At 35.0% G+C, this 14,139-nt stretch overlaps 1 protein-coding gene across 6 annotated transcripts in view; it reads right to left on the reverse strand.

The window, feature by feature from the left end:
- The window catches only part of KIF6 (kinesin family member 6), a 175,984-nt gene continuing 161,845 nt past the window's right edge, over positions 1-14,139 (reverse strand). For 3 of the 6 annotated variants that reach the window (XM_068676590.1, XM_068676587.1, XM_068676585.1), the window contains 3 exons: positions 7,473-7,562; positions 5,380-5,486; positions 1-1,947 (listed from right to left, as the gene is read on the reverse strand). In XM_068676590.1, the coding sequence (XP_068532691.1) occupies positions 1,931-1,947; positions 5,380-5,486; positions 7,473-7,562 (214 nt within the window). In that variant the 3' untranslated portion in view covers positions 1-1,930. Of the gene's footprint in view, positions 1,968-4,902; positions 4,911-5,379; positions 5,487-7,472; positions 7,563-7,612; positions 11,102-14,139 lie in introns of those variants that run through there. The other 3 variants (XM_068676591.1, XM_068676586.1, XM_068676588.1) reach the window with 3 other exon arrangements.

Here is a 14,139-nt window from a genome sequence, read left to right on the forward strand (position 1 = left end):
CTGAGAACAAAAGATTGTATATGTAATAATCAAGAAACAGCAGTGTAACATTGGTCATATGAGGGTAATACTGAGATCGTTCTCTTAATCAGTTACTGAAAGCTCTTGGAAATGTTTCAACGTCAAAATAAATGAGCTGTTGTACCAGTAATACTCTTTTGGCCACCTCCAAATAAATTCACTGTAATGGAGATTTTACTGAAATGAGGAAAAGACAGATACTTTGCCCAGCAATGGTTTGGGACCTCTGGTTGGTTCTTCTTTAGCTTGCTGGGTTAGATGGAGGCAGGATGGTGGTCCTTAATGAAGCTATATGAAAATGAATTCAGTACATATATAATGGAATGTGTATATATAATAGAATGACCTGTGAAGAAGAAAAATAAAGACAAAGTTCCTGGCAGAAGTTGGGCAGTATAATAAAATCTCCAGCAAAGCAGACATATGAAAGTGGAAGATCAAATCCTCAACTCTCTCTTTTCTCAAAGCAACAGTAGATCTGACTTTCATCTCACCTTGTACATCGTACAGGCTGCATAAAGTTTACCAATTTATGTGGTAGCTGTGCTTATTTTTACAGAAAATTGAAATGCAGAAAAAAGTATAACTTCAGCATTTCTTTATTGATTTCATCTTAGTTGTTAATTTGATGGATATCTTCTGTAGGTTTGAACACCTCAATTCATGGTGTACTTCTTAGTAACTGAATTTGCCAGTGAATTCAGTGTCAGCAACTTGAGGACATACATCTTTAAGATTGATATGAGACTTTAGCCAGCATACTGTTATGTTTTCATATGATCGAGGTAACCCCTTCCAAATGGGTGACTGTAAGCTTATTGATAGCATGAAAAACATCAATTTCAATCTGAAAGTATGTATATCTCAGAAGAATTGACTCTGTTTTGCATTGCATCTTTGGACTTGTTTTGGCCTGAAGAGTAAAATAAGTTATTGCGTGACCAGGTATTATATGATAAAGTAATATTGAGTTGATAGTGAAGTTATGTTGTATACAATATATAAATGAACTTAGATTTTCACATCTTATCTCATTATGTTTTATTTGTACAACTATTTATTTGTACAATTTTTTATGTACAATTATTTGTCCATTTTTGCTAAAAACCCATCAAGTGTCACTGTTTAGTCTGAAATCCAGATATTTTAAGAAGGTTTATATTATGAATAACATTTAGTGTATTCAAATGGAAGAACAACATTTTGGAAATTTTAAAATGAAGAATTTATTTCCAATAAAATGAATTTTCATATTAAAGTACAATATCAGTATTTTAATATAAGTATTTTAATAATCTGATGTGAAAATTATTATTTATTGGGGAAAAAATTAAAATCAGAAGAAGGTCCCAAAGGAATTTTGTAGGATTTTGTTACTACTATTTTTGCAGACATCTCTAGATGCCAACTAGATGTAAGTAACAAAGCTTTATGCAAATCCAGAGAGAAAACAGGTCAATTTCACCTGAATTTCTTCTCAAGTTTCCAGTACACAAAGGAGAAAAATATCAATCCATCAGCAACAATAAAAGTTCTCCAAACTAAAGATGTAATGTTCTTATTAGATAATTTTAACATTTAGAAAGCATTAACATATTAGTTAATTTTAGTATTTAGAAAACTGATAATAAATTCCCAATAAACAAAAGTATTCAGCAAACTCATGATCAGTTTTTTTAGTTTTGCTTAATTTTAATGCAAGCTGAAGATACTGAGTGCAAATTTTCTAATATAATTCCCTTGAGAAATGGATTTTGCTGTCAAATATAAGTCACTCCTACTCACTTTCTTACCAGTTAAATCTGTACATCCAAAGTAGTCATTTGTACCTGTTTCTAAACTGAAGAGGAAGGTAAATAATAAAAGTCTAACAGATTCTAAAAGGAAATTGTGGACTGCAACAAGAACTTCATTTGTTTCCCAAGCCTGAAAGGAAATAAAGAATACTTTAGATTATATTACAGGATGTGTTATCAGTTTTAAAAAGAACTTCACAAAAGCAAAACAAAAGAAAGGAAAAATAAGGTATTTAAAAACTTTTTAAGTTTTAAACTTTTAAAACTTTTAAGGCAAAATAAAACAAACAACAAAAAACAAAACCGTCTACTTCAAGACAGAACAAGGCAAAAAAAAAAATTCATATATTTGCAGAGTACTCCTTTCTAAAAAACTTTCCAATTTTGTTGTTACAATGCTTTGTCAATCTCAGCAAGCCCCTGTGAATGTACCTGCTTTCATCTCTGGTTAGAAAACAAATGGTAACAAACTACAAACTGAGCTAATCTTCCCTGAGACCTCTCATTATCTCCTTTACATTACTGTCACTAAGGATATTGAGCATTCCCATGCTTTCTGTTTGTGAAACGTATTTTCCACTCCATTGGCTTCTGCACACATTTATCCTCTTTTATTTATTTCTTTTTTCAGCTAATGCAAAGTGGGGCCCTCAGTTTGCTTCTAAGATATTGATATAACTGTTTGTAAGAGTCAGGATCAATAAAGGAAGAGCAAAGGAAAAAGCAATATGTTGACATTTTTTAGACCTAGTGGACTTTGGTTTGGCTGAACTTATGCCTTCTCACTTTGTTTCCTACATGGCACTCTGTGTAATAATCATGCAAGGAGTACATACATTTGCATGTTAATGCAGAAATTCTTATTGAACAGCTCAGCTGCAGAGAGTTGGACTAGGAGTCAGCACACAGCTTCTGTACAAAGCTGTCTGACTAAACTTAGTGGCTCTGGCACAATGATTTCTTTTTTATCTTGTAGATGTTTGAGATTTATTGAGGAAAAGTTCTGTTTGAGATAAATAATACTCCCCCCCTCCCCCCCCCCCCCACTGTATTCACTCTTCTTCTACCCTTCCTCCCTACTTATCTGTACTTTACCTCTTATATATATATTTATCTTATATATATATCTTATATCTATCTATCTATCTTATATATATATATATATATATATATATATATATATATATATATATATATATATATATTTTATAAACAAAACCAAGTCCCCATCCCCACCTCACCAGGAAAAAAAAAAAAAGTACAATCCTTAAGTTCTCATTTGTTTTCGATGCAACTATTATTGGAAATTTCTTGTTGTACACAACCCTAAAGAAGTTACTGTTACTCTCTTCTCCTTTTAGTCTAGGAGTCTAGAAACAGGTCAAGGAAGAGTGAAGTGATGACAGAAAGAATAGCCAAGAAGAGGCAGTTAAGCAGTATTTGAGACAAGCTCAGAAACTTGCTTGAGACGAAGCAATAAGTCTTGTAGTTATATACACCCCATGTGAAAGTTTTGTCCCTTTAACTTCATGGAAGATCAGAGGAGAAAGTGGTGAGCAGTCTGAAACCTTGGGGACTCTACCCGGTCATGTCCTTTACTCCATACATTGTGCCAGGCTGTGTACATGGCAAAGGGGAATATGTACCACTATTAAAGATATGGGAGTAGTGGAGGCAGTCACTTAGACCATTTTTGTATCCCAGTTAGAAAAGCTACCTCAGAACTTCATAAATATCCTCAGGTTCCATCATGGTGCTGAACAGCAAAGTACTGCCTTAGCAGTCCTGGTCCCTTCATCTTGCTACATCAAAATTAACAAACTTTTTCATCAATGGCTCCTGCTCCATCTTTCAGATCTGGGAAGTCATCCTTTCAGTCCAGGAAAAGAAGCCTTTAATCTGCCAGGTTGACTCCAAATCCTTCTCAGAACTTGCTGCTGAGCTGTTTCGTATCTATGACACATCGGGTTCCCAAGCGTTTGTAATATGCAGGTCATACTTATGAATCCTCTTTACTCTTCCCCCCCCCTGCTTAGTGACTGGTTGAGCCATTCAGCTCTGCACTACCAGGATTGTCAGAATAAGCACTGTGCAAATGCTACTCCATTAATTGTTATCTACTTAGGCCAGGATGTAGCCCATCTTGTCTAAATGAACTTCAGAAGGATTTTAAAGGTGTTGACCCTCCTTTGTTCTGCAAAAATACTATTCATGACTTCAGGCCAGATAGTTGTCAATGTTGATAATGCCTAGTCCCTTCAGAAAATGATGTATGATGCTAGGTAATAGCCTGTGGCTGAAAAGCAAGCAGGATGGAAAAGGCATTTGAGAGAGATGTTCCTATGGTATGATTTAGGAGAAAGATGATCACAGGACAAGATGTGCTTGATAGATTGCTGTATACAAAATGGATCAGATCTGGACGCTTTAAAGGCCTGAAATGTTTGTTGTAAGACACTTATCTCTAACCTACTTCTGGTGAGCTGCCTATAAATTCAACTTAATTTCATTTGCAGAAGAAACTTGACAACAGCTTTTCTAAATAAAGACAAAAGGGAACCCAAAGCCTAAGTGTGTTAAGTGTTTGCTTTGGATGAGTGTAAGGGGGCTGTTTTTTCAGCCACTGTGAGTTTACCTGACAGTTTTACCTGATAAGCAGTGTGATAACAAAACCCCACTTTGTGACAGTGCTAACACCATCTGCCAGGTGCTGATAGCTTGCTGAATAATGCTGTCATCAGCGCTCAAGTGCTGATGGAAAGTTATTGCTTCACTAGCCACTACTGCTTTAATCTTCTAATTGGTTGCTGCAACTAAAAACTATCATTCAAAAAAAAAAAAAAAGAAAGAAAATCACAGATTGCTTTTCTTTATAATAATGAATTCCTTTCAGGCTACCTTGCAGCATCACTATTGTGTATTTAGTGCTTTCTGCTTCCTGCCAGTTTTACTAATCATACTGTAGAGTGAGCTGACTTTATTGCCTACGTATGATTTCTCTCAGAAACTGATTTAATGACAAATATCCATAGAAAATTTTACTAGACCTTGATATAATGAAATATCCTTTAATACTCTGTTAGACACAGCGGGCTAGTCTGCTTGATGAAGTTGGGTGCAATGTAATCATCTGCATAATCTTTATTTGTTGTTAATTATTACAGCTAAATTAGTACGAGCTGAAAACCAGGCCAGATAGTAAACAAAGATTTGGAGGCATTTAAATTATTGAGAAACCACATTCAAGTGCATTTTCAAGTGTAAATAAATATACTGTGCTGGCAGAACAGACACACATGATGGTGGTTTGTTAAAACAGCCAGCCTTCATAGTTTTAGGTTGCAGCATTGAGCTACTAAAATAAATACATGTGAAGAACCTCAAGGGTTTAGAATGGTTGATAATGTAATGTAATATGACTTAAGCCAGAATCAGTTCTCACTTGTGTCAGTGTAAATGTTGGACTAAAGCTATTTTGGCTTTAAAATGCTCTACTGGAGATTTTTGTTTGGCCTCCTATTTTATTATTATTATTATTATTATTATTTTTGGCAGGATTTACCTTTCTTTTGTAGGATGTTCTGTCTTGCTTTAATAAAAGCTAGGATGTCAGCATCAATCTGGCTGTCTCCAGTTAGAGGAATAGGTGTATTTGAACTTGGTGAGGTCCTGAAATGAGAAAGAGTATTTGTGGTTTCAACTGAGTAAGGTTATTTTTCTGTTGCTTTATCTCTCTTCTTCAACATGGAGGACTTAGTTTTCCGACTAGAGATGTATAGAGGTTAGAGAAGGCATGGTTCAAAGTAAAATCAAGCTCAGGACACCTAAACGCTCTTATGTAGTCTCCTAATATCAGTTAATAGCTTTTTAATTTGTTAGGGCTACATGCTGATTGGTTATAAAACATCTCACAAAGGATTAAAAATATTTTACTGCTGTGTCAAAGACTTATCACCAAGTGGAAAGGCCTTGCATAGTGAGTTCACCAAAGAAATGATACAACATGCTATATGTTTGTTTGTTTCAGGAAAAAAAAAAAAAAGGCAGCTATTTGTTTGAACAGATAATGAGTATCTTTGCCTACTGTAAGGGAATTAAGTTTTCATACATATATGGCAGTAAACAAGCACATGATATTTATGACATTTGCTGACAGAGGCAACTTCTTTGTGCTGTTAAGTCTCTGTTCCAGACCAAGCCCTTGTATCTATGCAGTTAAATCACTATCTCACATCTGCTTTTGAACAGACCCTCTGGTGGTATAAGATGATGTAGTACAAGGGAGCTATTTTAATCAGCTAAGAATTTGGCCTGGTGTCTTTAGCCTTGCATAAACATCAATGTTAGAATCAGAAATATAGTGATAAAAACTACAATATGAAAGCACAAGTGGAATTAAATGGAGAAAAAATATTTTCACATATCCCTTTCTAATTTTCACATATCCCTTTCTAATTATAGTTACTTCTGATGTTTCTTACTGTCTATTGCAGAAAAAAGTAATTGTGCCTAGCACAAAATGGAAGTCTGACATCCTTGTCTTTGTGCTACTAATTAAGTCCTCAGTCACTGAATTTGTGAACCAAAATGGAAAAAAAATGTAGAAATAATCAAGGAGCTCAATAAAATATCTCTTATGTAATGTACAAGGAGAACTCAAAATACCAGCAAAGGAGCAATAATACATTAATAAAAAATATACAATGTATTTGAGAAAATGAGAAAATGCTGTCTAAATTCCATTTTAACTTTTTTTTTTTTTTTTTTTTTTTTTTTAAAGCATAAATGCAATTTTAAAATGTTATATTTTGGGGGGAATGAAATCTTCCACATTTTTTTGTATTATTTTGGAAAATGAATGAAAAAAAAACACACCTTGTTATTTGTTCTTACTTGTCCAGTTGGAAAAATAGTAACTTATCCATATTTTTCCTAAGGGCATTAATAGAACTGTTGAGCACAATGAGAAAATAATTTCTGGAAGTATACTGATTCGGTACAATGTTTTGGTGGGAGAAAAGAACATGGAAATGAGCATATTAGAAAAAACTAACAGCTGTCAAAGAAAAAAAAAAAGAGAGAGAGAGTAGTTTCCACTTAACTGCTAAGCGAATTTTCACAAAGCGGTATGTCTTCTGAAAAAACATGACATGTAACTTTTGCCAAGCCTGACACACCCAGGCTGCTGCTATAATTTTATTATACTAGAATAATTTGTAGGAGGGAAACTCAAAATGTTTTAAGGACACACAGGAAAACTTACCTAAAATTTTACAAAACTGTCAAAAGGACAAAATCATGAGAATGAAAATTTTCTACACAGACCTTGCATTCTGTGATACTCTCTTTCAAATGTTTATATTTACTCTTTCAGTCTCTTTCTCTTGCAGGAGAAGAAACAGTCATGAGGATTTATGATCTCATGGGGATGAATACCTCACGCCAAAAAGAACCCATTTCTTTCCTGTTGATAATGCACCTACGTGTATAAAGCTATGGGACAGCTTGTGTTGTTTTGGAAGTTTAAGGAAAACCTGCTATTTCCACCTTTTTGTGTGTGTGTGGTTTAAAGAGACTGTTTTTATAGAGACGGATAGAGGCTTATCCAGGTGTTGTACTACTGGTTTGCATTTTCCTCTGAATAACCCTTCTTACCTTGTTTTTGAAGTTGAACTATTAAAATTATTTGAATTGTTTTTCCCAGATGTCTCCTCATTAGAGCTGGCTCTTGTGGTCTCTGAAAAGCTAGAATGGGAGCAGAAATTAAGGTAGAATATAAGCCCTGTAGAGGAAATGTTAGTACATGCTAAGTAACCACAAAGAAAAGTGTTTTAGTGTTTTTGAAGTCTTTTTTTTTTTTTTTTTCCTATATTTTTTGTCTATATAAAACACTTGTTTACTGGAAGAAAGAGTGCTTTTGGTTGAAGCCATGTGATAATTAGGTTTATGTATGGAATGTGACTACTAAGGAAGGATACACAAATTCATAAAGATTATGCTTTTAGTATTTGCTTTCTAAGCAGGGCTTGTAAAGCACTTTGATGTGCCTGATGGAGATACAGTTTGTAGAGGTATATTTAGTTCTCAAACTGACTATTAGCCAAGTGAGGCCTTAGCTCATTTTCCATTCTTTCTTTAGTCAGGCAAAACTATTACTGAAATCTGGATACTGGATAAAAACTCAGTGAGGACTTGTTGATGATAGCCAAATATATTGCAAACGGCTGTTGTGCATTCCTGTCCCTGCAGATACCATTATCAAGGAATCTCTCAACTAGGAAGGAAGATTTCTGCTATGGGATTTCTAGGGACACTTCTCTCTCTGGGTGTTTGTGAACACTGTTGTATCTGGTGACAATCTTATGAGAGTAGAAACGGAATTACTCAGTTTTAGGATTTTTCCAGTAGATGGCAGGATTGTCAAGTTCTTGCTTTTCAAATTCTGCAGTAGTTTGTTCATTGTTGGCAGATGAATTGATATTTCTGGCACAGAACTTGAAAAAGGAAAGAAATTTATTACTAAAATTTTACTGTATTACACTGTGCCAGGTTCAGTTTTGCAGACGATATTGTGCCCAAGAGTATAAGTCATTTTCAAATGAACAGCTTTAGGTTTAGTGAATGTTTCTCTTTAACTCCTCAAGTCCCATACCATTCGCACCTGCCTAAGTGGATTAAATAACATCAAGACTCAGTCTAATTCAAGTAAAGCAATATCATATTTAATGTTAATAACATTCCAGACTTTATTATGCCTACATATTACAAGAGCTAGGAAGGATGTGTGATGTTACTACCTACTATGCGGTTTAACAATATCTGGGAACTCCAGATTGTAGTTCTGCTTTAGGATTTCCTGATTTTTTTTTTTTCCACCGATTTGGCAGTTCTTAAAAATGAAGTGATCTAGGTGCTTAAATTCCATTTTCTATAAAGGCTCTGTGTCTGTGCTCTGAGATACCTGTGTATGATGTTTTAATAAATCTTAACACATCATCTTTGTCAGGGATTGTAGAGTTAGAACAAGGAGTAATGGCTTTTAACTGAAAGAGGGTAGGTTTAGATTAGATATAAGGAGGAAATTTTTTACTCTGAGGGAGGTTAGGCACTGGAAAAGGTTGTCAGGAGAAACCATGGATATCTCATCCCTGGAAGTGTTCAAGGCCAAGTTAGATTGGGAGGTGTCCCTGCCCATGGCAGAAGGGTTGGAAGTAGATGATCTTTAAGTTCTCTTCCAGACCAAACCATTCTGTGATTCTATGATTTGAACCGTAGCAACCATCCATGATTGTGTTCTTTGCCTGCAACAAATATAATGTGTAATGTGACTTAGTGTGATTCTTTGCTTTTTATTTGCCATGAACTGAATGTGTAAGTTTATAAATACCGTGATACATCAGCTGATGTAAGTAATTTTTATGTTGCAGTGATTTATATGTCTGAACTCATGTCTCAGTCAATGAATTCATTGAGTTTCAATGAAAATTCTTCTCCAAAATTGTTAAATCACTTTTTAAAATGGTATATTAAAAAAAAAAGACACTACAAGTCTGACAAGGTTTAACCTCTAAGGATCTCACTTTCTTTCAGTTGTACTCCTGGACCAGGACAATATGCCAAAACTTGCCTTAAAGAGCTCTGGGAGAATGAGGCACCCAAGGAAGCTGATATGTAAAATCTCAACTAAATATATATATATATATATATATATATGTATAAAAAATTAGATTGATTGAGGTGATGCCCAGAACCAGGAAATTAATATTACTGTGTTCAGAGATGGTCCTGCTACTCTGTCTAAGCAGTGGTTACAGCCAGACATTTGTCTGTGGGATCCAAACTCTTATCCTGAAAGTTAAGGAAGCTTTTTAATGACTTGAGATGTTGCTTCCGCATAAGAGGTTAATGGTAAGAGTATTAATCTAACAAATGAGTCTTTCCGTTTGGCAGAACTCAAAGCCGTTCTTACATATCATAGTGATTGCTCTAAGCATTAGGTTAGAGGGATGGTCTGTATGGGGATAATCTGCATCCTTCATTCTGAAGCTGTGGTAATTTTTCCATATCATTGCAAATTAGGTTGAAAAAAAAGGGGATGAAAGAGGACAAATTTATTGTGCAGTAGTTTGTATGCTCAGATTCATTAACGTGTGCAACTTCTTCCTAATCTCTTTTCAGAAGTCAGTACTCTCCTCTTTTATATGAGTGTTAGACGCTTTTCCAGTGATCAGAAAAGGGGAAATATTGCTAATACAGCTCCAAATTGAATGGAAAGCCATTATGACAGGTTTGGGTGGGGGCAATGCATTAAGCCTGAAGGACTGGGCATCATGGGAGTCTTAGGCGTTGATGTCTTTCCATGAAAGCTACTTTTCTAGCTGCTAAATCTGAGAAAATTTTGCATTGGCAAAGAGGTGAAACAGAAGGTGTTAAGGAAAACTGCAAGTAAGAAGTGTTTGGTGACTCAATTTTCAAATGCAGTCAGCACTTCTTGAGTCTGGGTGCTTGACAAAGCCAGGGAAAACCATAGGTGACCTAATTTACTGTGATGATAGTCCTTCAAGCAAGAGGTTGGTGTAGAGATCTCTAGAGGTGCCTTCCAACTAACATTTCTGTAGTGTGTAACTTGGCACTCCTGGCTCACAGTTTTGGATTTAGATGGACATATGAGCTGTAGAAATGCAGTCTCTATATCTGGCTCCTAAGCTCTCACATTATTCAGGTTCTTTTGACAATGTATAATTCCATTTTTCATTCTGTTTTTTTTTTTTTTTTTTTTTTTTTTTTTTTCTTGAGTCAAATTCAAGTTGTCTCAAATACCTGTTTCCTTAAGGTTTCAGTAAAATTCATGCTTTTTCTGGAGGTTACAGATAGTTGACAGATTTCTCAATTCTTTATTTTATTTTATTATTATTTTTTATTTTTTAATCTTAGCAGATGAAGTTTCATACAGTGGGTGACTTGCTTTTTCTGTTTGGGTCATATGTTGAGGAGGCATATGTCTGGGTTGGGCATGGGGCAGCAGCTGGAGAGATGTACACAGTGCTGCTGTAGTGTCTCCCTTGCTGTGGGATCCCAAGGGCCAGAGACAGCTGTCTTCTGAGCTGATCAACTCTATCTAGCACTCAGGGTGGAGAAGCTGGAAAGATGATGTGTGTCATTGTATGAATGCTTGATTTGCCAGTGTACCACTGAATAAATTGGAGAATGAGTGTAAACTTCAAAGATGTGCAACCTCTGCGTTGTTAAAAACAAATCAGCTGCAGTTCTCCAGCCATCTGAGCCTTGGAAGTGAAGGGAACAGATGTTTTGTTTAAAGGCAGACAAAATATATTCAGCAAGATTAAAGCTGCTTAAAATCTGAGCATTTCTGTATTTAGTTGCAAAATCAAATTTGGCTTCACTTGGAAATTCTTAGATAAATTGTTTGAGTTAAATTGTTACCAACATTTGAAAACCTTTGAAATGTCATTAATCAAACATGTTATTCCCACATTATATTTTATCATCATGTAACACTGCAGAAAATTGGCAGGAATGAAAAACAAACAAGATAGAAAATGCTGCAAAAAATGCAAATACTTCCATTTTTTTTCACACAGCACTAATATAGGGAGTAAATTTTGCAGTCCTAAAGTATATTGTCCAGGACAATAATACTAAAACAACTGATAGTAAAAGTCACCAAAGAATGTGAAGAGTTGTCTGAAAATATCTTCAAGAGAATCTAAAGTGACATGAAGATTTCGTAGAAGCTGGAGAAACATGGAGTATGAGATTGAACATGCTATGGGGTTTGCTGGAACAGGACAAATGAGATCCAGTAACAGGGAATGACTGAAGTTAGAATCTCTGTGAATTGAAAAGGAATGGATTCCTTCTGAGAGAAGAAAACAATCCAAAATTTTTAGATTTGAGTAAGTATTCAGCATTGGCTTGATTGAAGGGAAGTACAAGAACAGTTCAACACTAGTGAAATTAAACATTCAGCAAGAGAAGTAACTTGAACAGAAAAGGTTCTGATAAACTTCTTAAACAAAAGACAACATGTTAGAGGAATGTACAAGGACGAACAAAGACTTTCTGCAGACTTGACAGGAAGCCACTGCGAGACATAAACATATATACAGTGTGAGTTGCAGTTAACACAACAGCTTTATGGAAGAGATGGTAGAGATAACATGGACAAGTAGGGTATATTTGGAATGGGTTGCCCGGGGAGGTGGTGGAGTCACCATCTTTCACAACCTTAACGATTCTGTGATTCTATTCTTTTTCAAGTTCAAAGGTGAGGTGTTCCTTTTGGATAAAATTCTTGATTATTTTATTCCTCTTGATTTCTCTTTGTACTGTGACTCTGGGATTGCTGGTTAGACACTTTTCTATGTGGAATATAAAGACGGGTCATTCTTTCTGCATTTTGCGCAGTCATTCTCGTTTTTAAGTAATATTTTCAGAAAATATGAGATTTAATATTTCTACAACTTTCATATGAAGTATATGCAAAGATAAATATAATCTGGAAACCTGTCGAATCTATTCAACGGGTTAATGAACATGAGCCTTTTAGCTTCTATACATATATACAAACTATTGGTTTCAGCTATTTTATGTATATCAGATTTAGTAATGGGATAAACCTGTTCAATAAACAACCTTTCTTATGCAGACATGTTTTTTTCTCAACCCAAAACCCACTGATGTCACCCTACTCACTACTTCAGAACTGTGGTCATTGAAATCAATGAGATTTTGCTTCTTACTCTAGTGGGAGTAGGATCAATCCAACAGTTTTCAAAGCTTACTGAGGCAGAAATGCTCACTATTTTATTCCTTTATAACAAACTCATTTTGACATTTAACAAATCAGCTCCCCCCCCCCCCCCTTTTTTTTCTTTCCCTCAAATGAAAAAGAGACAAGTTTGGGCATGGACTGAATGCCTTTTATATTTGTGTATCCTTCTTAAGCCTCATAAGGATTACTAGCTTCCCTTCTTTGTTATTTTGGTTATTAATTGATTTAATATAATTTGAAGCTATCACATTCCCTTCCCAAGGCTTAATAACATAACCAAGGTGTGCCATACAATAACAATCCACAAGAATTATGCACTAGAAGGTGATCAAAAGATTTTGTTCAGACATAAATCTAAAGAAAGATTATGACATATACTTGTATCCTTGATGTGCTGAAACAGACAATTTATTACTTCTAATCCTAAAGTCTGTATTTATATCCATTCACACTAAGGAGTGTGTCTGAACAGTTTTACTGCATACTTATTCTGTCAACAGCAATCCTAGATTTCTGACATGCAGCCCACTAAGTTTTAGATCTTGTATCTATTTAACACACCTGTGAATTGAATTCCTTCTTGGAAATAGGTTTTATTTACACATTATATTGTATATAATTTATGTTGGTCTCTGCTTTTGTGATCAGTTATTCTGCTAGGTGAAGATAGCAATATAATTTCAGAAAGAAATTTGATTTAAGGTGAATTAGAAACAAAGAGCCATTTATGTCTTGGGACTATGTAACAGAGAGGAGAAATTGTAGCCTAGACTCATCCTACATAATCAGGGAAGCTGGTAAGTAAAGTTCCTGTGTCAACTAGGGTCAAAGAAAACCTTGGAAAATAAATATTTTACTATTTTATACTCTTAGAGCCTGTGAAATTGGAAACTGCTTCTCTAAAATGTCATTGGCTCAAGTAGGGGGAAAAGTAAAATTTCATGCACAGTGGGATGTTAAGCCTGCAGCTCTACCTCACAAAAAGCAGAAATAGTACTTCTAATTCCATATATATCATAATTGGAAATGTACCTGTGTAAAATATGTTTAAACAAAATAAGATCAGATCTCTGGAGCTGTAAGAAGGAAAGATGAGTTATCTTTGAAGGATCATTGCAAGAATGCTGATAGAAATGGTATTAGATATGGGAAAACAAAACTATATACTTCCTGACTCCTTCTACAATTTCAGTTCAAGAAGATGAATGCTCTGGGTCTGTGATACCTATGTAAGGACCAGTCAGTCAGTATCACTGAACACATCCATTACTTAAACACAGAAAAACTGTTTAAAGAACATGAGAGCTTTTCTAAGAGACCACGTGGTCCTGTACAGGACTCTGAAATAATCTTGGCAGTTTAAAGACATGAGATATCTTCCCCCATTCTATTCCCAATACCAGATGCCCTTTTCTGAGATCTGTCTTCCAGTAATAAATACAAATGATCAAGGCATTTGAAGGAAAAGTTTAAAATAAAATTATATAGGAACCAATTATGCAATTTTACTTCTGAGATGGAGTGAGG

Source organism: Anas acuta, chromosome 3, assembly GCF_963932015.1.
Source record: "Anas acuta chromosome 3, bAnaAcu1.1, whole genome shotgun sequence".
Lineage (NCBI taxonomy): Eukaryota > Metazoa > Chordata > Aves > Anseriformes > Anatidae > Anas > Anas acuta.